This window comes from Budorcas taxicolor, chromosome 11, assembly GCF_023091745.1.
Source record: "Budorcas taxicolor isolate Tak-1 chromosome 11, Takin1.1, whole genome shotgun sequence".
Lineage (NCBI taxonomy): Eukaryota > Metazoa > Chordata > Mammalia > Artiodactyla > Bovidae > Budorcas > Budorcas taxicolor.
The window spans coordinates 55,886,771-55,912,402 of record NC_068920.1 but is presented as its reverse complement, the minus strand read 5'-3'; the positions used below and the strand labels follow the sequence as shown (position 1 = coordinate 55,912,402).

At 47.0% G+C, this 25,632-nt stretch overlaps 1 protein-coding gene across 1 annotated transcript in view; it reads left to right on the top strand.

Moving 5' to 3' along the window:
* Positions 1-25,632, top strand: part of DST (dystonin) — a 522,678-nt gene that overhangs the window by 286,444 nt on the left and 210,602 nt on the right. Inside the window, exon 10 of the mRNA XM_052648315.1 lies at positions 7,550-7,716. Coding sequence (XP_052504275.1) covers positions 7,550-7,716 — 167 coding nt within the window. The remainder of the gene's footprint in view (positions 1-7,549; positions 7,717-25,632) is intronic.

Here is a 25,632-nt window from a genome sequence, read left to right as displayed (position 1 = left end):
CACATCGTCTTTATCCGTTCATCTGTTGATGGGCATTCAGGTTTTCTCCATGCCTTGGCTATTGTGGACAGTGCTGCTATGAACAGAGGGGTGTGTGTATCTTTTCGAGTTACAATTTTGCCTGGACATACGCCTAGGAGTGAGATTGCTGGATCATACGGTGATTCTATTTTTAGTGGTTTGAGAAGCCTCCATACTGTTTTTTATGGTGGCTGCAACAACTTACGTTCTCACCAGCGCTGTAGGAGGGCTCCCTTCTCTCTACAGCCTCTCCAGCATTTGTTCTCTGTAGATTTCTAGTGATGGCCACGTGACCAGTGTGAGCGTAGTCTAGTGTTAGTCGCTCAGTTGTGTCTGACTCTTTGTGACCCCATGGGCTATAGGCCGCCAGGCTCCTCTGTCCATGGGGTTCTCCAGGCAAGAACACTGGAGTGGATTGCCATTTCCTTCTCCACCTTGACCCTTAACCCTTGCCACAGTCGAGTGGAGACATCTCCCCAGCCCTGAGAGTGAGCACGCACCGGGCTTCCTGACCCGGAGGAAAGGTCAGTCCGAGTTGGCAGGATAGGTGTCTGTTCTAAATGTGAAGGAGAGAGTTCACTCTCCTCTTGCAGGTCCTGAGCTGGAATTTAGGAGCCTCAGGTCCATGCCTCGGGCCCTCCCAGCCGGCCTGCTGAGACCCTGGACACATCCTGGAGCCTCCGGTGTCCTCAGCTTGTTCACCAGTGAAACCAGGGGCTGACAGCGGGCTCCGTGATCTTCCAGTTAGAGTTCCCTGGATTCCTTAATCCTTTCCTAAAGTCATAGCTTCTCTGAGTTACATTCCTTAGTCCTCTCAGCCTCAGAGATGTTGCCTTTCTGCTGTTACATGTCTGATTGTTTAACCTTTTCATAAATTCTTTTTTAAAAATTTAAAAATTGCATTTGCCTTGGATAGAATTAAATATGATAAAACTCTGAACAGTCGCCTGGGGAGTGTGTGAGTCAGCTTTGGAAATTGGCCCTTGGTGTGCCCTCCCTTCCCACATGCCAGAACTATGACGGCATAGTGGTAAAAAGCGGGTGTGGCTGCTGCCCAGTTTTCTCGTGGCGTTTGACTTTGCTCAGAGGACTGAGGCTGGCAGCCTCAGCTGACCAGCACGGGAGGCTTGGCCCTCCACACCTGCCCCCTGTCCGCAGGGAGGGAAGTTGGAGTGAGCTCTCCGAAGGGGTTTCGGCTTCTTTTCTTGCATTGAAAAGACATTTCAAGACTATATCCTGGGTTAAGTTTATGACACTGTTTTACAGAAACGAGATGACACTTGGGTAGCGTTGGGCTCTTGCTGAGTAATCTCCAGGCCTGGGTTCGCTGCCGGGCACTCCTAGACAGTGGCTGGGGGTGTGGCAGTTATTGCGAAGTGACCTTAGTTGGAAATCTTTTATTTCCTAAGGTGACAAGGGTTACACAGTAGGCTAAAACTCATTCATCCCCAGCGCAAACATGACACTTCTTCTGATGCTTCCCCCTCCTCCCTACGTTCCTCCCCTCCCTCCTTCCCTCCCCTCCCTCCATTCCCCCTCCTCCCCCCTCCCCTCCCTTCATTCCCCCTCCCTCTTCCATTCCCCTTCCCTCCTCCCCTCCCCCTCCTCCCCCCCTCCCCTCCCCCCTCCTCCCCTCCCCCTCCTCCCCTCCCTCTCCCTCCATTCCCCCTCCCTCCTCCATTCCCCTTCCCTCCTCCCCTCCCCCTCCCTCCATTCCCCCTGCCTCCCCTCCCCCTCCTCCCCTCCCCCTCCTCCCCTCCCCCCCTCCTCCCCTCCCTCTCCCTCCCCCTCCTCCCCTCCTCCCTCCCTCTCCCTTCATTCCCCCTCCCTCTCCTCCCCTCCCTCCATTCCCCCTCCCTCCTCCATTCCCCTCCCCTCCTCCCCTCCCTCTCCCTCCATTCCCCCTCCCTCCCCTCCCTCCATTCCCCCTCCCTCCTCCATTCCCCTTCCCTCCTCCCCTCCCCCTCCCTCCATTCCCCCTGCCTCCCCTCCCCTCCTCCCCTCCCTCCCCCTCCATCCCCCCTCCCTCCCCTCCCCCTCCCTCCATTCCCCCTGCCTCCCCTCCCCCTCCTCCCCTCCCCCTCCCTCCATTCCCCCTCCCGGTCCCCTCTCTCCCTTCCCGCAGGTCTCCCGCCCCTTCCTCATGAAGGTAACTGAGCCCTTGAGTCTGTGTTGAGCGGGGGTATGGGAGGCGGGGATGCTCCAGGAGAGAAGCAGCCTGAGCAGAGCCCCTGTGGAGAGAGGGCGTCTGATGGCGCGTGGTTCCACCGTGGAACAGAAGGAGAATGGTCTGGGCCTGGGCAGACCGGCCAAGACTGACGTGGACCGATGTGTCCGTGGTGTGAGGGGCGGGTGCGGTGCGCGGAGCCTGTTTAGGAGACTCACTCACCGGACACTGGGGTCGGTTCCAGAGGCGGGAGGCTCTCCTGAGCCCGGGGTGGTTTAGGTCTGTCGTGGCTGTGTCTTAGGAGGGGTTGATGCTGACACGGGAAGCTGGAGTTGGTGGTCTTGACTAAAGGCAGTTGCTTCTGCTCCCCACAGCCCCGGGGCAGCCCGCGCCCCCCCGTCCGCTGCTGTCTCTGCAGGGCTCGGGAAGCGCGCAGGTGCGCAGCTTTGGCAGCGCTGACCCTCGGCGGGGACCGCGCTCCCCGCCGGGCGCACAGACCGTCTCCTCTCCCGCTCCTGTGAGCAGAGTCACGAGCGCGGACCCCCTCCTTCTGTCTGCTCACCCCTTCTTACTTTCCATGGAAAGACTGGGACAGAAGCCGAGACTCAACAGGCTGAGGAGTAAAGATAAAGGTTACAAAGCGCAGAGTGGTTTCTGCAGGTGCTTTACCAACAAGAGGGAGAGGTGGTGCTGCTGCTAAGTCGCTTCAGTCCTGTCCGACTCTGCGACCCCATTAGACGGCAGCCCACCAGGCTCCGCTGTCCCTGGGACTCTCCAGGCAAGAACACTGGAGTGGGTTGCCATTTCCTCCTCCAGTGTATGAAAGTGAAAAGTGCAAGTGAAGACACTCAGGCATATCTGACTGGCGACCCCATGGACTGTGGCATACCAGGCTCCTCCATCCATGGGATTTTCTAGGCAAGAGTACTGGAGTGGGGTGCCATCGCCTTCTCCAGGTGATGCTGAGTACAGAGGAAACCGGGTTTATGAAGGTTATTCGTTTTTACTCATTTTAGGACCGAAGAGACTTGAGAGCAACCACCCAGAGGGGAGCTCCTCACAGAGACCCAGGATGACAGGCCAGGGCCCTTATGTGTCTCTCTTTTCTCTGTGAAGATGATGAAAGGTGATGCCAGACACGGTGGGGGAGCAGGCGGGGCAGGCGCTTCACCACATGGTGAAGAGCTGACAGAAGTTCTCAGAGGGGTAGGAAGACCGGCCATCCAGGACGCTGAGGAGAAAAGGCGCGTTTCCTGGAGCCCCTGGCTGAGATTAGAGCTGGGGTTCGAGGAGGCGGTGGTCCACGTGGGACGCGGGCATCCCCACAGAGGAGACAGACCGCCTAGATCGGGGCTCAGGCCGTCTGGGTGGCTGCAGGGTGAGGAAGTTGAGGACAGCGGGTGAAGTGAGGGGTCACATGGTGGAGACAGAGGGAGGAGGCGGCGAAGCCAGCGGAGGGCTCAGAGACAGGGCAGAGTCCGGCCGGTGCAGGATTGCACAGTGTTGCTGGGCCTCTGGTCGGTCCAGCTGGAGCTGGGGAGCGAAAGTGCTGGAAAAATGGCCATTGCTGTCGGAAGCCACAGAATTGCAGGCTCAAGCGAACAAGATCCAGCTGAGGGTATGTGACCGGTCGGCATGGCGAGAAGGCTGAGGCCTGTGAGGATGGGTCCCTGGATGCAGGCGGGGCCCCCTAGCGGACACTAGATGCTGGGAGCATGGGTCGTCTTGAGGACAGGAAGTAGATGGTGGCACAGAGTGACCAGATGTGCAAAGGCGAGGCCTTTGTGCCGCAGATAATGATCTGAGAGCTGCTGCTTTCCACCACTGGGGAAGGTGGGAAGTGTGCCCTGCTCGTGTGCCTGCTGGTGTCCAGGACTTAATGTGCTGCGGGGCGTGGTGGCAGGGGCTGGGGTTCGATGGAAAGGCCGAAGCAGGGTAGTGGAGGTGAGCAGATTTTGTTTCCTGCAGAGTAGATGCTTCTGGAAAGTTGGGAGTGGAGGCAGACTGGGTCCGGGGAGATGAAGCAGAGGTGAAGGAAGGTCCAAGAGGCTCCTTGGGAGGAAGCACATGCCCTCCAGTGGCAGCCGGCAGTGCCTCGGGTGAGAGTCATGCAGGCTTCCAGCATCCAGAAGGAGCTCTGGTCTGAAACATCTTTCTTGTGTTGGATGCTGGCTGGCAGGTCGCTGGTGAGAGGCCTGAAGCAACAAGTACTGCTCATCAAGTGGTGGGAGAAGCTGACATTTGTAGAGTTTTCTACCTGCAGGCCCTGTGCTGAGCACTTAATGTAGATCATCTTGCCTAAACTTTAGAAAGATGTTATTATATCATCATTTATGTTTTAAAAATGAGGAAGATGGGTTTTAGGGAGATGACGTGAATAGCTCTAGGTCATTTCTTTTAATTGAAGTAGAGTTAATTTACAGTGCTGCCTCGATTTCTAGTATATAGCAAAGTGATTCATTTATACATATATGTATATATCCTTTTTAGTATTCTTTTCCAGTGCAGATTACTACAAGATATTATATAGAGACCTCTGTAGGTCCTTGTTATTTAATTCTTTTATGTACAGTAGCATGTATATGTTAATGCTAAGCTAATTTATTGCTCCCCCCACGTTGCCCCTTGGGTGACCATACGTCTGTTTTTTAAGTCTGTGAGTCTTTTTCTGTTTTCTAAATAAATTCGTTTGTATCACTTTTTAAGAGTCCACATATCAGTGATACCATATGATGTTTGTCTTTCTCTGTCTTCACTTAGTTTGGTCATCTCCAGATCTGCCCACGTTAAGTAGCTCTGGGTCTTAATCCTGTTAGCAATTGTACTTGGGACTTGAACCTAGACAGCAGGAGCTGAAACCTTCTGTGATCGCTGTGTGCCTCCAGGATTTGGAGGAAGAGGCCTGGTTCCTTCCTAGAATCCCACCTGGCCTGCCCTTGATGGGAGGAGTCAGGTTGTTCTGCCGATTTTACATTAGGAGTCGTGAGTGGCAAGTTCAGATTTACAGTGTTTAGCATTTGGTTTATTTTTCTTTTTAATTTTTTTGCACCATATCATAGTTAGATATACCTAGGTACATACAAAAGTTAGATATACCTAGGTAGGCTATGGTGAGTGATAACAGTATATCTAAAAATGCTTTAACTTCCCAGTGGGAATAATAGCTAACTGGAAATTGAAGGAGTAGGTGAAAGGCTTATTAGTGGTCTTTGATATGTTAAAATTTGGTTCATAACATATTTGAATATACCCCTTAAAACTATAGCTTTTAAACTAGTGTCTGGCTGTGCAGTGGTCTGATAGAGTGTATGTGAGTGTAACATGCTACAACAATTTTGGGAACTTTCAGGAACTCATTTAATAGAATATATTATTTTCTCCTGGTTGGTGTTTAGCCATTTTCAGGCCTGTTAACTCTTCGTCCTTAATATCTTTCCCTGGATGTGCTGGGCAGCAGTGTAGCCTGTTAAACTTACCCTGTGGTTGAAATGTGTTGACCCTCCTTGTTAATAGGCAGTTACCTTTGGCACTGGACTGGACTGGAACATTCTTGACCCTGCAGAAATCAGTCCCTGCCTCTACCCAGCTATTGCCCTTTTTTTATACTGCTATAAATACTACCCTGTGTCCTCAGGTCTTGCAGAAACAGCTAGTTTTGCATGTACATGCAAAAATTTTTAAAAACTTTATTGAAGTGTACACAGTGTTGTGTTCATGTCTGCTTTACAGTGGGGCAGCTTAGTTACACGTTTGTGTCTATAGTCTTCTTCATATTCTTTTCCATTCTGGTTGATGGCAGGATCCTGGTTCTGGTTCCCTGTGCCGTGCAGCAGGACCTTGTTGGTCTCCACCCTGTGTGTAACAGCTTGCATCTGCCAGTCCCGCTCGCCCACGCCCCTCTCCCACTCCCCTCCCCCTGGCAGCCACACGCCTGCTCCCTGTGTCCGGGAGTCTGTTTCTGTTCGTTGCTGTCATATTTTAGGTTCCACGTAAACGTGCCCGTGTGATCATCTCCAGGTCCGTCCATGGTGTTGTGAGTGGAACTGCTCCATTCCTTTGTATGACGGAGTAATATTCCAGTGAATCCGTGCACCGCATCGTTACCCGTTCATCTTTCTAGGCTAAAGGGCTTCTCTAGTCCGGGTTGTTAAGCTTTCTGCTGTCAGTTGCCTGCCTGCCTGTGTGAACCTCTGCCTCTGTGTCGTTTTTACAGTGTCTTAGCCTCTCAGGCTTCAGACTGAAGGGAGTCTTAAATGGTCCCGGCTCCTGCCTGCTCTCTCCCGTTCCATAGAAGAGGATGCTGGCTCACAGGCCTGAAAGGACGTCCCCGAGTGAGGGGACTGGTGGCCAGCCCTCGAGGCCGGGTCGGACTTGAGGGGTTTTCCTTCCCGTGTAGGATGACCCCCCTGCCCCACTGCCTTCCTTTCCGTCTGACCCTGGTCGGCCGCCTGTCCTGACCCCCCCGGCTTGGAGGACGTCCCCGAGTGAGGGGACTGGTGGCCAGCCCTCGAGGCCGGGTTGGACTTGAGGGGTTTCCTTCCCGTGTAGGATCACCCCCCCTGCCGCCCCACTGCCTTCCTTTCCGTCTGACCCTGGTCGGCCACCTGTCCTGACCCCCTGGCTTGGCATCACCACTGACTGAGGGAACAGCTGTCTGCTGGTTTTAATCCCGGCTGGGGAGTCACTGTCTGACCCCTGCCAGAGTCACTTGGTGCCTTATCGTCATTATCAGCAGGTTAAATAAAACCCTTATGAAAGGGCCATGAGCAAATGGAGATCATGTGAACTGGTGACTATTTTATTATCATTCAGTGGAAGAGATGAAAAAAAAAAATAAGGCAAACAAAGTATAGGGAAAAATTATTTGATGAAAATTTCCCATTGGGTAAACTGAACGAAGCTTCATGAGAAAGTCAGAAAGACTTCTGGCCAAATAATTAAGCAGTGTGGTTAGTTGGAAAAGGGGCTGTTCTCCTTTTCTTTACACAGAATACCTGCTGGATCAGATTCTTCTCTGAAGATGGGTAACGTAGATTAATTTGTAGGTTCTACTGTGACCCATTTGAACTTGGAAAAACATGTGCTTAAGTTGTTTGAACAGATCTGATTAGTAAAAAGGAATTGAGACTTTTCAGCGCTGGGACATTTTGGTATGAAAAAAAATGAGATGCTTGGGTTAAATCCTCCTTTTCTATCTGTTAATCTCTTTGAAACTCAGGTTCCCTCGATGGAGATGGGGGAAACATTGTCATCTTACAAGTGAGAGAAGGATTAAGTAAAAAGTGCTTGGCACATAGTAGGCTCTTAATCTGTGTTAGCTTCCTTCCTTCCTAATGGTTTTCCATTCTCTGTTCCGTTTAGATATCTGATATCCATGTTACTGGTGAGTCAGAAGACATGTCAGCGAAAGAGAGACTGTTACTGTGGACGCAGCAGGCCACGGAGGGTTATGCCGGGATTCGGTGTGAAAATTTCACCACCTGCTGGAGAGATGGGAAATTATTTAATGCCATCATTCATAAATACAGGTATGAAATTTGAGTTTTCCCACCCTTTGATAAATCTAAGTGTTTCTTTCATTTCCAATTTTTTTTTAACAGCAACTACCTTGGCATTTATTAGTTGTCAGAAAGCTTCACAGTCGGTTTTGTGATCAGAAAATAAAGCAAGATTTCAGTTTGTTTTCTCTGCAAAATTGTTGAATTTCTGAAACATAAAGGATCATTTGCTTTCTTAAAAGGTTAGCATTGCCACATGGTATTCCCGAGATCTGACCTCAAAAGCTTCTCAAGTTTTACCATCCACAGAATCTTTATTTGTAACTGAGACCCACCTGTTTTCCATCTAAAGCTTCTTCAGCAGTTTATAGCAAAGTGCGAGAAGTTGAACCAAAACAGCCATCGTGGAGCTTACCTTTATAATACCCTTATCAACCTTTAGAAACACTTGATTCTGCCCAAAGTGTCTTAAAACCCAAGAATACTGGAGTGGGCAGCCAATCCCTTTTCCAGTGGATCTTCCCGACCCAGGAATCGAACTGGGGTTTTCTGCATTGCAGATGGATTCTTTACCAACTGAACTATCAGGGAAGCCCCTTGATTCTGCAAAGGTATCTTAATTATTGTTTGGAGCTGGTAGCAGAGAGGAGCAAGCTTGTTTATTTCCAGGAAAAGCATAAGCTTATCATTATCTTTGAGCTGTTTTGAGAAAGCTTGTACACTTGAAGTAAGCTTCAAATCCTCTCAGCAAAAACCTCTAGTTGATGAATTAAATCTTGGTAAGTTTCTAGTGACCCCTAGTAAATAAATATACAAAATATGCCATACTGGACATGTTCCATCCATATCGAACAACCTCATTCTCCTGATCCTCCCACTTCTCAGTCTTTGAATTGGCATTGCTCGTCTCGCAGAGGTTAGCAAACCCAGCTTGAGGACAAGCTTGCTCTCTCGGCTTGCTCCTCGGGGTCCGGCGTATCTGGCTTTAATGATCTCAGGTTTGCCCTGTTCTTCACTGGCTTTGGAAATGAAAGAGAGCCATACTTCTCCCCTCATTTTCCTTCAAACGCGTCTCTGATTTCTCTCAGCAGTGTTGACATGTCACTGCTTTGGGATTACCAGGCTTCACAGAATACATCTAGATTTCCTTTAATGATTTTACTAGATGGATGCAACGTCAGAGGGTCAGCAGTGGAGATGATCTGTTGGCCGGTCAACCTGAAATGTCTCCTCTGCATGTAGACAGGTCATTTCAAGAGGTTCTGTCCCACATATGTGCCTCAACAATTGACAGGTCTTTGAGAAAACATTTTTATAGTTCAGCTTTATCATTCTTCGCCGTATATAGCATCATTTTATAGTTAATAAAGAAGCTTCCTTCCCTGGTGGCTCTGTGGTAAAGAGTCCATCTGCCAATGCAGGAGGCATGGGTTCAAACTGGGAGCAACTGAACCTGTGGGCTACAGCTACTGAGCCCACGCTCCGGAGCCCGGGGGCCGCAACCACCAAGCCCACGTGCTGCAGCTGCCGAGGCCGTGTGCCTGGAGCCCGTGGTCCGCAGCTGCCGAAGGCCATGCAGCCAGGAGCCTGTGGTCCGCAGCTGCCGAAGGCCATGCACCCCCGTGCTCAGCAGCTGCCGAAGGCCGTGCGCCCAGGAGCCCGTGGTCCGCAGCTGCCGAAGGCTTTGCGCCCTGGAGCCCGTGCTCCACAGCTGCCGAAGGCCATGCACCCCTGTGCTCCGCAGCTGCTGAAGGCCGTGCGCCCAGGAGCCCGTGGTCCGCAGTTGCCGAAGGCCGAGCACCCGGAGCCCGTGCTCCGCAGCTGCCGAAGGCCGTGGGCCCAGAGCCCGTGCCTCCGCAACAGGAGAAGCCACTGAAATGAGCAGGCTGCGTCTCACACCTGGATAAAAGCTCACACGCAGCACAAAGACCCAGCACAGCCAGAATAAATACATAAATATAGATAAAGTGATCAGGAAAGAAAATATTACAACCTATGCAAATAAATTTGTACATTAATGAGAAGATTATTATTATACCATCCTGGTTCCCAACAGATTCTCTAGGATAGCAAAGCCGGAACAAGTAAGGGTTTAGCATATTCCCTGTTGTTTCTGCGTCCCATGTGAACAGTGTAAGATGGTCGCAGAGTATTAGAACCAGGGGAATCCTGAGACTCTGCTGCTGGTCCAGTGGTTAGGACTCCGTGCTGCCGATGCAGAAGCTCAGGTTCAGTCCCAGGTCAGGAAACGAAGATCCCACCAGCAGGAATCCTGATAGACTTTGTTGTGCCCACATATTTTATGTATGAAGAAATGTGGCTCAGAGAAGGACTTACCCAAGATCTCTCAGCTAAACTGTGTCAGTTACCACAAGCTACACATTCTTTATGACAACAAACAACACTTCTATCAATTAACACACCTTTTACTGCAGAGACGCCTGGATTAGGCAAGACTGATATAATGAGTAAAGAGTATGTATCAGTGAAAATGATATCTTGAGCCTTAAATGGTGCATGTGCATGGTAAAACACTAGAAAATACAGACAAGTGAAAAAAAAATCACATTTCCGCTATCCAGAGATCATCACTCAGACACACAGAGCTATGGTATGTGGTATGACTTTGAGTTTTGTCAGTGACTTAGCGGACAGTAAGCTCTGATATGTAGACTCTACAAGTGGAGGACCGAGATTGTGTACTTAGAGCATTGATGATTAGTGAGGTCAGGGTTCAGACGAAGCCTTGTCAGTTTCTATGTCACAGCCTTCTTACCTAGTAACTCCAGTGCATAGGTGGGTTTAATGATGGCCAACTTTGGGGTGGCAAACAGTTTCCTGGTGAGAATTGCTGGAGCTGAATTAACACTGACATAGCACCTACTAAGGGCAAGGCACTATGCTGAGCAGCTTACTTATGTTCATTCACTCAGTTCTGACAACATCCGTAAGAATGTTGTCCTCCCTGGTTACACACGGAAACCAAGACCAGAATACATACTTGCTTCAAGTCACACAACCAGCGAGTGTCGGGCTAGGGATCCAAACCCCAGTGCCCAGCTGCTGTTCTTGTTCTTACAAGGCACACCTCTGTTGCCTTATAAGAAGTGAAATCCACAGAAATTCCTTATTGAAAGTAATGTCATTCTTGATTTCTGTTATTTTTCTCAGTTTTGCAAGGAGTTTGTCATGCTTTTGAAGAGCTGAGTATCTTCCTGTGAGAGTAAATCCAAACTCTTAACTCACTGAACTGACAGAGTTACTTGGCCATGAAAGAATTATTATATGAAACAGTTAATGTCTTGCTAACGTGCTGCCTGTGAGGCATTCTGTTAGAGGCTTCCTCTATGTTGTTGCGTTCATATCTTCCTCGAGCTCTGGGAGGAAGCCCACGTTACAGATGGGCACCCATAGGTTTGCCAAGGTCATAGTGCTGCCGAGATGCAGAGTCTGAGCATTATTCGTTTTGAACTTTTGTTTCGGCAGAGTAATCATTTTAGAACGTTGCTTAGCTTTAGCTTTTTTTTCCTTTAACTTCTTGTTTGATTGAAGTATAGTTGATTTACAGTGTTGCCTTAGTTTCTGGTGTAAAGCGATTCAGCAACCTGTGTGTCTGTTCTTTTTCAGATTCTTTTCCCTTTAGGTTGTTAGAAAGAATTGAGGATAGTTCTCTGTGTTATACAGTAGGGCCTTGTTGGTTGTCTTTTTTGTGTGCAGCAGTGTGTTTAGCCTTAACTTGGAACTTGATTCCCTCCTGTGTGTAGTTTTCCCTTATTAGAATCCATGGTAAAAATACCATCTGATTTAAATGGTTACAAGATTTTTTCGTTGCTGAAATGTCAAGTTATTCTGTGCCTAGAATATTACTGTGGTTTCTTTAACGAGAAGAAATCTTTCATCTCTAGAACTGTATTTTTTCAAATCCTTGGGCCTTTCTTTTTTCTTAAAAAATAGTTGAGTACCTTTTCCCTAGTCCGTGTAATCATTAATCAGATGGTGTTGATTTATACATGGTTTTCATTGTTGATTGTCGTGATTTACTCAAGACAAAAGAGACACAGTTAAAAACAATTAAAAAATCAGTTTGATTTTTGGCTATTGGGCAGAAGTAATGACACTTATAGAATTGTGTTTTAACGGTTGTTTTCCCCTTGATAATTATCCTCTTAAATTTTGTGATGTATTTATTTGGATTCGCTGTGGAAACACACCCACTTAATTGGGCTTTTTGAGTTACAAATTTTATTATTTGCATGGATTTTATTTGACTTCTGTAATAAAAATTATCTGAAGTGGCACATGGGTTGGGTTTCTTCTCAGATACCAAGCCCAATCTTATAGATTCTTTTGTTGAGAAGGACCTTAGGTGGGAGTGAGGGTTTTGCAGGAAACGACCTCCTGATCAGGGCAGTGGGTGGAGAGAGGGGTGTGGAACCCTGATGTGGCAGGGGCGCCTGGATAGAGTGCAGATTTCTCTGGAGCTGAGAAGGCAATAGGTAGTATCCATCAAATAAGAGTAGATCAGTATTATTTGACATACTGGTTTAGTAAGGTTTTTGGGTATAACTGTGCCCTTGTATCCACTGGGGGTTATCCCACAGATAACAAAATCTGTGAACGCTCACACTATGCAGCGTTTGTTTATCACCTCGTGCATCTTCTGTCTACTTTGAATCATCTCTGAGATGCTTCTAATACCCAATACAATGGAAATGCTATGTACATAGTGGCCAGTACACAGCAAAACTCATTTTGCTTTTTGGAACTTTCTAGAATATTTTTTCAAATATTTTTGATCTGTGGTTAGTTGAATTTGAGGGTGCAGAAACCACAGATACAGAGGGCTAACTGTATATAATACTGTATATAATATCGTCTAAAGATTCCAAAATCAGACCTGAAATGAGGAGAGTGATAGCCTCGTTCAGCTTCCATATGCATGTGAATAATATCAGTAGTTGTGAGTCAAGCACTTTAATTTGAATTGTCTAGCATATTGCTATTAGTGTCACTCATAGAATGTGACTTTTAAAAGTGGAGAGTGTGCTTTTTAACCCTGGTAAGCAGTACTTTAATAACGTTTCACTTATTCCTAAAGTTCCATAGAAATTTAATTTTCTAAAATTCTGTTTATTGAAACAGAATTATATGAAATAAGTAATAATAAATAATATTATTAAATTAAATAAAAACAAAGACAAATTTATACAATAAGACTGATTTATAGTTTTTAGGAAATGAAAGTGTTTTATAAAAGTGAAAAGAAAGTAAATATCATGTGGTGGGTACCCAAGAATTAGATGCAGGATGTTGAACAGATGCTAGTTTCTGTCCTGCCCATTTTTTAGTATTTAGTATTAGTAGCTTAAAAAATTATCACAATCCTGTGAAACAGATGGTACTGTTTCCACTGTTATCTATTTATTAAATTATCAAATTGTTAAATTATTACACTGAGGCTCAAAAGGTAACTCATTTGCTTCACATCAGATACCCTTTTACTAATGGACGTGTTTGCTCTGGATTCTCAAGCGCTCATATACTTCTCTGTAAATACTTAGGTAATTTCCAGTAGGCAGACTAAATACCAAGAAATGGAACTGTTGGCCAGAGTAGTTGTGGTAGTGTGTCCTTAAAGACTAAAGATGTGAAAATTCTCAATGGGTTTCAGAAATTGTTAACCCAAAACTGGGTTTGCCTTTTGGTGGGTGTCAAGGCAAAAGACACAACCGAACCAAGATGGGGAGATGGAAGGTGGGGAGATGGAAGGATTTATCAGTACTTGCTGCAAGTAAGGAGAACACTGAGGATCTTTCTAGAAGCAGCCTAGACAGCATAACTCGGGAAATTTTAAATTAAGGGTACTTGCATATGCATGGAGGCGCTTGGGCAGTCAACTGATTGAAGTTTCTAGGGTTAGAAAAAGTCAACCCATCCTTTAGATTTTAGTTTATCAGTTGGTTGAGCATTTCAGGCTAATCTTTACCATTGAAATGGAACTGGGAGTCTTTATAACTAGTATCTTTGCTATTGTTACTTAGCTTACTAGATGACAGAGTTTCTATGTTCTTTTGTTCCCATAAGATCCTTAATTTCTGAGATGGGCAAGCATGGCTTAGATCACAAGATGGCTTAGGGCAAAAATGGGTTCTCTTATGCCAAGAAAGCCTTGCCTGGTTCTCTTTCTCTGGAAACACCTACCCTATCTGCTTACAAAATGACCAAATAAATAGTACCATATATAACTGCCAACTAAGATCTTGGTCTCTTGTAAGGAATTAATGAGGACAGCATGAATTGTTTAATCTAGAATCAGCCATCTCTGAAAACAGCATCAATAACTATCATATAGTGAGGAGAATTTAGATAATAAGAGAACATTAAAACATACCAGTAAGAGCAAAGTCACAGGTGAACTGTTCTGTAGTTTCATTGTGTCCCTGGGATCCTAGAGGGTGGAGGGCCTGGATGGTGCGGTGGGTACTGATGCCCAAACTCAGCCTCTGTGCACCCATTCTGGATTGGATCTGGGAGACAGAGTTTTGGGTGAAGAGAAAATAATAGTTTTATATCTTTGCCTGCAAAGGGGGCCACAGTGGGCTTGTGCCTCTCAAAACTGTCTGCCCTGCCGTGGAGGATTGGTGGGAAGTTTTACAGCAGTGGTTAAAGGGGGTTGCTGATAAGATAAGGATGTGTGCAGGGCCTCTGTTCCTTTAATTTGATCTCAGGTAATCTTTTGATGATTTTCTCTGGTTCATTTAATTTGGCCTTAGGTGGTTTTCTCTGGAATGAAAAATGCTGACATCTTTGTTGGGGGCTTTAGTTCTGTAAAGAGCTCTAAGATACTGTTAGTGTATCCCTCGAGGGGAACCAGAACCCTGTCTCAAGGCTGCACTGTTGTATCCTGGGGGCTCCTCACTGGTCTCTGCATCCCCTCGCTTCCCCGATTCAGTTCAGTCGCTCAGTTGTGTCTGACTCTTTGTGACCCCATGAATCACAGCACTCCAGGCCTCCCTGTCCATCACCAACTCCCCAGAGTTTGCTCAAACTCATGTCCGTTGAGTCGGTGATGCCATCCAGCCATCTCATCCTCTGTCACCCCCTTCTCCTCCTGCCTTCAGTCTTTCCCAGCATCAGGGTCTTTTCTAGTGAGTCAGCTCTTTGCATCAAGTGGCCAAAGTATTGGAGCTTCAGCTTCAGCATCAGTCCTTCCAGTGAATATTCAGGACTGATTTCCTTTAGGATGGACTGGTTCAATCTCCTTGCCATTTAAGGGACTCTGAAGAGTCTTCTCCAACACCACAGTTCAAAAGCATCAACTCTTTAGCGCTCAACTTTCTTTACGGTCCAACTCTCACATCCATACATGACTACTGGAAAAACCATAGCTTTGACTAGATGGACCTTTGTCAGCAAAGTAATGTCTCTGTTTTTTAATATGCTGTCTAGGTTTGTCATTGCATTTCTTCCAAGGAGCAAGCATCTTTTAATTTCATGGCTTCATCTGTGGTGATTTTGGAGCCCAAGAAAATAAAGTCTGTCACTGTTTCCATTGTTTCCCTATCTATTTGTCGTGAAGTGATGGAACCAGATGCCATGATCTTTAGTTTTTTGACTGTTGAGTTTTAAGCCAGCTTTTTTTTTTTTTAAATTCATTTCTGCCCTTTGGGACTCAGGGAAGGTCGGAGAAGCTAGAGTCTGTTCCCTACAAGCAAGAAACAGGGAACAGAAAGGTTTCTGTGCTCAGGAGCCCTTCAGGGCCCTGCTTGATTTCAGTAGTAAGGGTGATAAAGTAATATGATTCAGAGATTACAATGGTTGGTTCTGTGGGTTCTATTTAAATAAGTCACTAATAACATTGTTTTCATGTTACTTCTGTCAGGAATCTGTCCCTAATTCCTTCTAGGAACATTCATTTGTTCAGTTTTCAATGCAAAGGGGGTTCAGATAATAAAAATACCATATGTCTATAGTAGGTCCTGCTTGTTCTGTTTGTATAGTTTAATTTATCATGAAAGCATGTTAAGATCTTTTTACCAACACTCAACTGGTCAGAGGTCTTAGCCTTATCGTTGGCCCTCACAAGTCACCTTTCATTTGAAAGAACAAAGCAGACTTTGATTTGATGGACTTAAATCAGAAGGATGTCACAAGAGCATTTGCAGAGTAAGGAGCTTGAGAGGAGCAAGAGAGGATGAAGTAGAATGGACTGAGAATAGCCATGGGATTCCAGGAGTGTCTCTTAGATAGTGGATTGATGTCACCAAGAGTTAAGACAGGGAAGTGAAATCCCTGACAGTGTGTGTGTCCTTGAGAGGCAGGTGTCCCAGCAGGGAGGTTAACAGAGACTTCTGTGTGCTCAGGTACAGGAAAATGGACTTTTTTCTTGCTGAAAAATAACACTCTGATTCCAGCTCGAATTCAGCCCCCAGCTTGTCTGACTTTATCAGTCTCTGCCCTGAAACGCTGATGAAAGCCAAGTTCCAACTCAGCAGCATCAAGCATCCCTCAGCGTGAAAACATGTCTCTGTGGCAGGCAGAGACACGAACGGGTGCCCGCGGGCCAGAACGAGCAGCACAGACTGTGCAGCGGGTGAGCTCAGGTGGCCACATGAAGAGATGCTGATGAGTGCGTCAGGACTGAACTGCTGCAGGGGTTTTGCCAAGAGATAATTTCAGGGCGCTAGTTCCGGCTTGTCCTCCTTTTGTTCTTAATTTCTCCCATTCTTGTGTTTAACTCGCCTCCTTGGCCCCCAGCATTCTTTTCACAAGCCTGTTTTAAATCTGTTACCCACGTACAAGTCAATATTTTTGGAACAGGTTGTGTTTAAGAAGCATGCCATTTAAGTTTTTGTTTTTTTTTTTAACTAGGCAGCCAGGAATTTTTCACTCATCTGAGTGTAGAGATGGGTAGCAATGATTTTGTTCATTGTTTACATTTGAACTTAAACTTTCATAGGATCATCATCCTGCTGCATTCTGTGAACTGTTGAAAGGTGCTGCAATTGGGAAGGCTGGGCTGTGAGGCTGTGTTCTAGTCACCTCTTTTAACGGGACCTGGAGGCTGTGATTCAGCCTCATACCTGGAGTCAGTCACACCTTACCAGCTAAACTGGACTGGACTGGTTTATACTGGGAGGAGGCCCTTGAGGGTTTGAAATGTTCCCATAGGAAGTTGGATTAGTATTAACTAGAAGATTCCTTTCTCTCAGAACCTGGTCTGCCCTCAGGCTGCAGATCCAGAAATAGCAGGATGTGTGTGTGTGTGTGTGTGTATGTGTGTGTGTGTGTGTGTGTGTGTGTATACACGCACAGGTAAGGTTTGTGTGGCCACAGGCTAGGCATAGCATAGAGTGAGCCCTGATGGTTGTTCATTGTTTTTTAAAGTCACAAACGTGTGAGTTTGTGAGGCAAAATCAAATGTCTTATTTCCCTTACCAGGTAAACTTACAACACTTTGAACTCTGAGAGTATATGTGGGTGACTGGTATACATTATCATATTTTAAAATCTTTAGGGAGCTCACATGCATGGTTTGTAACACCTCTGTACCCAAGCGAGGTATGTGAGTTAGTGTCTACTTCCAGGGAATGTTTTTAGTGTTCGTCTGTGTATTTCTACATGTAGCTTTGGGACTTTAGTTAGCATGTAAATATTAATATTTATAGGAGTATGTGCTTATATTACCTTTTTTTCTGTGTTCCTGGCCCTCTTGCCAAGATTAATTTACAGAAATGTACTATCGCACTAAGCCTTCCATTATTCTATGAAATAGGTCCTTGTATCTAAGAAGTAAGCACAGTCCCAGTTCTCCTAGTTGCATTTTGGAGTCAGAAAACTGAAAAAGTTATACAGCCATAATAGGAAGATGTCTCCCCTGGCTGGCCTGACCCTGAAAGCAGGCTGGGTTCACAAGAAGTTGAACATAACTGATCATGTATGCCCTTGCACTGTCGATGGACGTTGTTTATTGCTCCTAAAACATACTGCACTGAACTTCGTATGTGCCTCTGTGCAGACGTATGAATACGCCTGTAGGATAAGTTCCTAGAAGTAGAATCTGTGGGCCATTTAAATTGTAGGGCTTCTGCCTGCATTGTCTACGAGCCGCACTGACCGGCACCCCCTCCTTGTACTGTTTGCCCTACGTGTTGCCTTTGAGAAAGAACCGTTTGCTTCCTTGTTCGTTGCGTCCTAGCAGATCCAGCCCCCTTTCATGTTCTTAGCTTTCTTTTTAAATTGACCCCTTTGTTCATACAGTTAATTTTCTTCAGCTTTTAAACTCCGTGCCGGAGCTGACTTGGCAGGCCTGCCTGTCCCTCTGTCTGGCATACAAGCTGTTAGTCTAAACACGTATGTGTTCAGTTTAAGGGGAGAAATGACTGAGTGAGTGAGGACATTTCTGAATGATGTGATCATGTAAGACGTTGGGATACTAGTGGGAAGGGAGGGGTGTCTTGAGATAACAGATGAAACTGTGCCTGTCTGGTGAGACTTAGGAGGCGCGTCACAGATATCATATTCCTTCCCTCCTCCAGGCTGCTGCCAGCCCCCTGATAACAGGCTCTGACTGGGGGACTCAGGAGAGGACAGCTTTGCTGGAGGAACCCCTCTTGTCTGTGGAGCTGGCACAGCCCTTCTTCACCATTTCCTCTCTGCTCTCCCTGACCTCCTCCACCCCGAGACTCCTCCTGGCGCTCTCCAGCCTTCACCTCTGTTCTGTTGCAAGGCCACTTTTAGTCTGGCTCTTTGATAGGTTCATATTGTCATGCTCCTCTCCGATGGGAGCAGTTTAATACTTTCTCCCAGACTAAATAAGTTGATTCATCGCCATCCCCCCTTTCTGCGGGGAAGGGCAGCAGTATTCATCCCCTGGATTTATTTCCAGTTTACTGTTGTAAGTTCACTTTAATATGGAGACTGAAGAAGTTATTCCTCTCTCAAGATCAGTACTATTTTTTGTATTTAGTGAAGTCTGTGAGGGGTTAATTGTTCTCTGTGAATGAAGAGTCTTATACCAGACCACCTGACCTGCCTCTTGAGAAATCTGTATGCAGGTCAGGAAGCAGCAGTTAGAACTGGACATGGAACAACAGACTGGTTCCAAATAGGAAAAGGAGTACGTCAAGGCTGTATATTGTCACCCTGCTTATTTAACTTATATGCAGACTACATCATGAGAAACACTGGACTGGAAGAAACACAAGCTGGAATGAAGATTGCCGGGAGAAATATCAATAACCTCAGATATGCAGATGACACCACCCTTATGGCAGAAAGTGAAGAGGAACTAAAAAGCCTCTTGATGAAAGTGAAAGAGGAGAGTGAAAAAGTTGGCTTAAAGCTCAACATTCAGAATATGAAGATCATGGCATCCGGTCCCATCATTTCATGGGAAATAGATGGAGAAACAGTGGAAACAGTGTCAGACGTTATTTGGGGGGACTCCAAAATCACTGCAGATGGTGACTGTAGCCATGAAATTAAAAGACGCTTACTCCTTGGAAGGAAAGCTATGATCAACCTAGATAGCATATTCAAAAGCAGAGACATTACTTTGCCGACTAAGGTCCATCTAGTCAAGGCTATGGTTTTTCCTGTGGTCATGTATGGATGTGAGAGTTGGACTGGGAAGAAGGCAGAGTGCCGAAGAATTGATACTTTTGAACTGTGGTGTTGGAGAAGACTCTTGAGCGTCCCTTGGACTGCAAGGAGATCCAACCAGTCCATTCTGAAGGAGATCAACCCTGGGATTTCTTTTGAAGGAATGATGCTGAAGCTGAAGCTCCAGTACTTTGGCCACCTCATGCGAAGAGCTGACTCATTGGAAAAGACTCTGATGCTGGGAGGGATTGGGGGCAGGAGGAGAAGGGGACAACCGAGGATGAGATGGCTGGATGGCATCACGGACTCAATGGATGTGAGTCTGAGTGAACTCTGGGAGATGGTGATGGACAGGGAGGCCTGGCGTGCTGCGATTCATGGGGTCGCAGAGTCGGACACGACTGAGCGACTGGATTGAACTGATGTCTCCTGTTAGATTCTAATCTTCAAGTCCTGACGAAGCTTGCTATGAACCATAGTGCTTCCCCTTCTTTGCTCTCTGCTGTGTTCGTAGGGGAGAGTCACTTCATAGGAAAAAATAAGAAGACTATTGAGAGTGAATTCAGGCATTTCATTGTGAGATGAGGGAAAGTCACCTTTATAGCTTGTCGCTGCCTTTTGGGTACAACAGTGTGTACCCAAATATGAGCATCAGGGACTGTCTGTACCCAGTTACACAACAGTGGTGGGGGGGGGGTCTCCTGCACGTTCGCAGTTACTGTTGGGGGAGGGCAAGGACCGTATTACAGGTTTCCCCCCACTCCATAAGGGGCGGGGGCCAGGGTGAGATGCTTTTCCCCAGTGAGAACAGTAAGAATTTGCCAGTCTGAACATGATTTGGTCCACATGGTCATCTTCAGGAGTCTGTTCCGGTGACTGTCCTGCTGTCAGAGGCTAAGCGGGGAGTCATCGGTGCATACTCGTGCGTGTGGTGTGTCTGAGAGCAGATGTGAACTGACGCAGGCAGCTTTATGCGTCTGTGTGTGAGGCGGTGTGCCGTGTGCTGGACCCCGAGGTTGGGCTGGGACTGGCGTCGGGTGAGGGGAGTGGGTCCCTCCTCCCTGACCCTGCAGGGCCTTCCTCTCCCCCGCCCTCTCCCCTCTCCTCCCTCCTTCTTTCTTTCTTTCTCTCTCTCCTTCTCTCTCTCTGTCTCCCCTCCCTCCTCCTTTCCTTTCTTTCTCTTTCTCTTTCTCTCTGTCTCCCCCTCCCTCCTTCTTTCCTTTCTTTTACTGTCTCTCTCTCTCTCTGTCTCCTCCTTCCTCCTTGTTTCCTTTCTTTTTCTGTTTCTCTTTCTCTCTCTGTCTCCCCCTCCCTCCTTTTTTCCTTTCTTTCTCTCTCTTTCTCTCTCTCTGTCTTCCCCTCCCTCCTCCTTTCCTTTCTTTTACTCTCTTTCTCTGTCTGTCTCCCCCGTTCCTCCTTGTTTCCTTTCTCTCTCTCTCTCTTTCTCTTTCTCTCTCTCTGTCTCCCCCTCTCTCCTTCTTTCCTTTCTTTCTCTCTCTCTGTCTCCCCCTTCCTCCTTCCCTCTTTTCTTGCACAGAATCTTGTTGACTTCTTTTCGTGCCACTGAGCACACACCACTTTCCCAGAGAAGCGTGGCCTGTCTGATCCCAGCCCTCGGCTTGCTCGGGGCCTGTGCCCAGCACAGAAGCAGAGGAGAGAGGTGGACTGCAGGGCGGGTTCCCAGCCTCGCGGCCCCAGGCGTCCTGTGCCTGTTCATCGGCTCCTCTCGCTGTCGCCACCTGGCCTTCCTCGCTCCTGCTTTCAGAGGATTTTGAAGCCAGCAAGTGGAGAGTTTTCCTGTTGGCTCTCCAAGGAGCAAACCCGCCTTCCTCTGCCTACCTCTTGCCATCTCTGCCCCCGTTTGCCAGGTGCCCTCTCGCCACCTGTCTGGGCCTGTCCCTCGTACCCTGTGTCCACTACTGCCCCAGAACCCTTCTTTCCCATTCTAGTAAATGTCTCTCAGTGGGTCTTTCTCACTCTCAAGTGGGCGTGGCTTCTGGGATCTGACAGAATGTGGTCCAGTGGAGAAGGGAATGGCAAGCCACTTCAGTATTCTTGCCTGAGAACCCCATGACCAGTAGGAAAAGGGAAAATGATAGGATACCAAAAGAGGAACTCCCCAGGTCATTAGGTGCCCAGTATGCTACTGGAGATCAGTGGAGAAATAACTCCAGAAAGAATGAAGGGATGGAGCCAAAGCAAAAACAAAACCCAGCTGTGGATGTGACTGGTGATAGAAGCAAGATCCAATGCTGTAAAGAGCAATATTGCATAGGAACCTGGAATGTCAGGTCCATGAATCAAGGCAAATTGGAAGTTGTTAAACAAGAGATGGCAAGGGTGAACGTTGACATTCTAGGAATCAGCAAATTAAAATGGACTGGAATGGGTGAATTTACCTCAGATGACCATTATATCTAATACTGCGGGCAGGAATCCCTCAGAAGAAATGGAGTAGCCATCATGGTCAACAAAAGAGTCCGAAATGCAGTACTTGGATGCAACCTCAAAAACAACCGAATGATCTCTGTTCGTCTCCAAGGCAAACCATTCAGTATCACAGTTATCCAAGTCTATGCCCCGACCAGTAACGCTGAAGAAACTGAAGTTGAACGGTTTTATGAAGACCTACAAGATCTTTTAGAACTAACACCCAAAAAAGATGTCCTTTTCATTATAGGGGACTGGAATGCAAAAGTAGGAAGTCAAGAAACACCTGGAGTGACAGGCAAATTTGGCCTTGGAATGCGGAATGAAGCAGGGCAAAGACTAATAGAGTTTTGCCAAGAAAATACACTGGTCATAGCAAACACCCTCTTCCAACAACACAAGAGAAGACTCTACACATGGACATCACCAGATGGTCAACACCAAACTCAGATTGATTATATTCTTTGTAGCCAAAGATGGAGAAGCTCTATACAGTCAACAAAAACAAGACCGGGAGCTCACTGTGGCTCAGATCATGACCTCCTTATTACCAAATTCAGACTTAAATTGAAGAAAGTAGGGAAAACCGCTAGACCATCAGGTATGACCTAAATCAAATCCCTTATGATTATACGTGGAAGTGAGAAATAGATTTAAGGGTCTAGATCTGATAGATAGAGTGCCTGATGAACTATGGAATGAGGTTCGTGACATTGTACAGGAGACAGGGATCAAGACCATCCCCATGGAAAAGAAATGCAAAAAAGCAAAATGGCAGTCTGGGGCGGCCTTACAAATAGCTGTGAAAAGAAGAGAGGCGAAAGCAAAGCAGAAAAGGAAAGATACAAGCATCTGAATGCAGAGTTCCAAAGAATAGCAAGAAGAGATAAGAATGCCTTCTTCAGCGATCAATGCAAAGAAACAGAGGAAAACAACAGAATGGGAAAGACTAGAGATCTCTTCAAGAAAATTAGAGATACCACGGGAACATTTCATGCAAAGATGGGCTCGATAAAGGACAGAAATGGTGGGGACCTAACAGAAGCAGAAGACGTTAAGAAGAGGTAGCAAGGATACACGGAAGAACTGTACAAAAAAGATCTTCACGACCAAGATAATCATGATGATGTGATCACTAATCTAGACCCAGACACCTTGGAATGTGAAGTCAAGTGGGCCTTAGAAAGCATCACTACGAACAAAGCTAGCGGAGGTGATGGAATTCCAGTTGAGCTATTTCAAATACTGAAAGATGATGCTGTGAAAGTGCTGCACTCAGTATGCCAGCAAATTTGGAAAACTCAGCAGTGGCCACAGGACTGGAAAAAGTCAGTTTTCATTCCAATTCCAAAGAAAGGTAATGCCAAAGAATGCTCAAACTACCGCACAATTGCACTCATCTCACATGCTAGTAAAGTAATGCTCAAAATTCTCCAAGCCAGGCTTCAGCAATACGTGAACCGCAAACTCCCTGATGTTCAAGCTGGTTTTAGAAAAGGCAGAGGAACCAGAGATCAAATTGCCAGCGTCCACTGGATCATGGAAAAAGCAAGAGAGTTCCAGAAAAACATCTATTTCTGCTTTATTGACTATGCCAAAGCCTTTGACTGTGTGGATCACAATAAACTGGAAAATTCTTCAAGAGATGGGAATACCAGACCACCTAACCTGCCTCTTGAGAAATCTGTATATAGGTCAGGAGGCAACAGTTAGAACTGGACATGGAACAACAGACTGGTTCCAAATAGGAAAAGGAGTAGGTCAAGGCTGTATATTGTCACCCTGCTTATTTAACTTCTATGCAGAGTACATCATGAGAAAAGCTGGGCTGGAAGAAACACAAGCTAGAATCAAGATTGCCGGGAGAAATATCAATAACCTCAGGTATGCAGATGACACCAGAAAGTGAAGGGGAGCTAAAAAGCCTCTTGATGAAAGTGGAAGAGGAGAGTGAAGAAGTTGGCTTAAAGCTCAACATTCAGAAAATGAAGATCATGGCATCTGGTGCCATCACTTCATGGGAAATAGATGGGAAAACAGTGGAAACAGTGTCAGACTTTATTTTTTTGGGCTCCAAAATCATTGCAAATGGTGACTGCAGCCATGAAATTAAAAGACACTTACTCCTTGGAAGAAAAGTTATGACCAACCTAGATAACATATTGAAAAGCAGAGACATTACTTTGCCGACTACGGTCCGTCTAGTCAAGGCTATGGTTTTTCCAGTAGTCATGTATGGATGTGAGAGTTGGAGTGTGAAGGAGGCTGAGTGCTGAAGAATTGATGCTTTTGAGCTGTGGTGTTAGAGAAGACTCTTGAGAGTCCCTTCGACTGTAAGGAGATCCAACCAGTGCGTTCTGAAGGAGATCAGCCCTGGGATTTCTTTGGAAGGAATGATGCTGAAGCTGAAGCTCTAGTACTTTGGCCACCTTATGCGAAGAGTTGACTCATTGGAAAAGACTCTGATGCTGGGAGGGATTGGGGGCAGGAGGAAAAGGGGACGACCGAGGATGAGATGGCGGGATGGCATCACGGACTCGATGGACGTGAGTCTGAGTGAACTCTGGGAGTTGGTGATGGACAGGGAGTCCTGGTGTGCTGCGATTCATGGGGTCGCAAAGAGTCGGACACGACTGAGCGACTGAACTGAACTGAACTGAACTGTGGGATCTTAGTTCTCTGACCAGGGATTAACCCACAACCCTGCAATGGAATCACCATGCCCCAATTACTGGACCCCCGGGGAGGTCCCTCTCATCGGATGTTAAACGTGCTGAAACCTTTTCATCCCTAAATCAGCAAACAATTTAAAAACTTCCCTTAATCTCTAGCTTTTGTTCTGTGCACTGCCTTAACCTCCTTACAGGCTGGATTTCTCAGAAGCGTCGTCTGCGCTCTCTCTTTATTTCTTCCCCCCATCCTTACTCCTCAGCCGACTGGGAAGCTGGCTCCTGGCCCCTCAAACCACCAGAACCACTTCTCCTAGCGTCACGAGGCATTTCAGGATGACTGTGGACGCGTCCAGTGCACGCATCCCAGGCCTCGTCTTACCTGCCAGTGTTGGACTCTGCTGACCATCCTTTTTTCGTGAATGGCCCTTTTTTTCTTCCAGCCCCACTTGCCCTGGGCTTCCTCGTGTTTCCAGGGCTTGTTTGCGGCGCCCTTTCCGCACCCAGCCTCCTGGAGGCTGGTGGACGTGGGGATCTCAGGGCGGCCTGTCTCCTTTCTCCTTCCTCCCTTTGACCCCTGTCCCTGCGTCCAGCCCTGGTCCCATAAGTGGCTGGGAAAGCTAAGCTCCGTGCCGTGCCCTTCTCACACCGCCCGGCTCGCCACGTTTCCCTGCAGCCGCGTCCTTCTGCGAGTCTCCCGCGCCTCGCCCTGGATTCTGTGAGAGGACTGGCTCCCTTTTACATTTCTTCTCCACCTGACCTGGAGCTGATGTCTCTTAATCCTCCTAATGCATTTGAATGGTTTTCCATTGTTGTTGGGAAAACGTTCAAAGTCCCGTGAGAAGTTCATGAGATTCAGCATTACCTTGGTTCCTGTCCTTCATCCCGCCATCCCCCGCGTGTCCCTGCTGCTGGCTCCTGAGTTGAGCTGGTCCCCTGGGCCCAGGCTCCCCTGACAGTGCAGGCCCTGCTTCCTGCCCCACGCCTGCCTCTCTCACCAGGTGTTCCTCCGGTTGCCCCCCAGCTCCCTTCAGGGTTTTCAGCTCTCCATACACAGTCCTATACTCTTTAAAAAATTTTCTTTTTTTTTTTGCTGAAGTATGGTTGACTTACAGTGTTGTTTTGATTGCTGCCGTACAGCACACTGCTTCAGTTTTATATATCTGTAGATCCCTTTTTCCATATTCTTTTCCCTTATTGTTCATCATAGGATATTGAATATAGTGCCCTGTGTCATACGGTG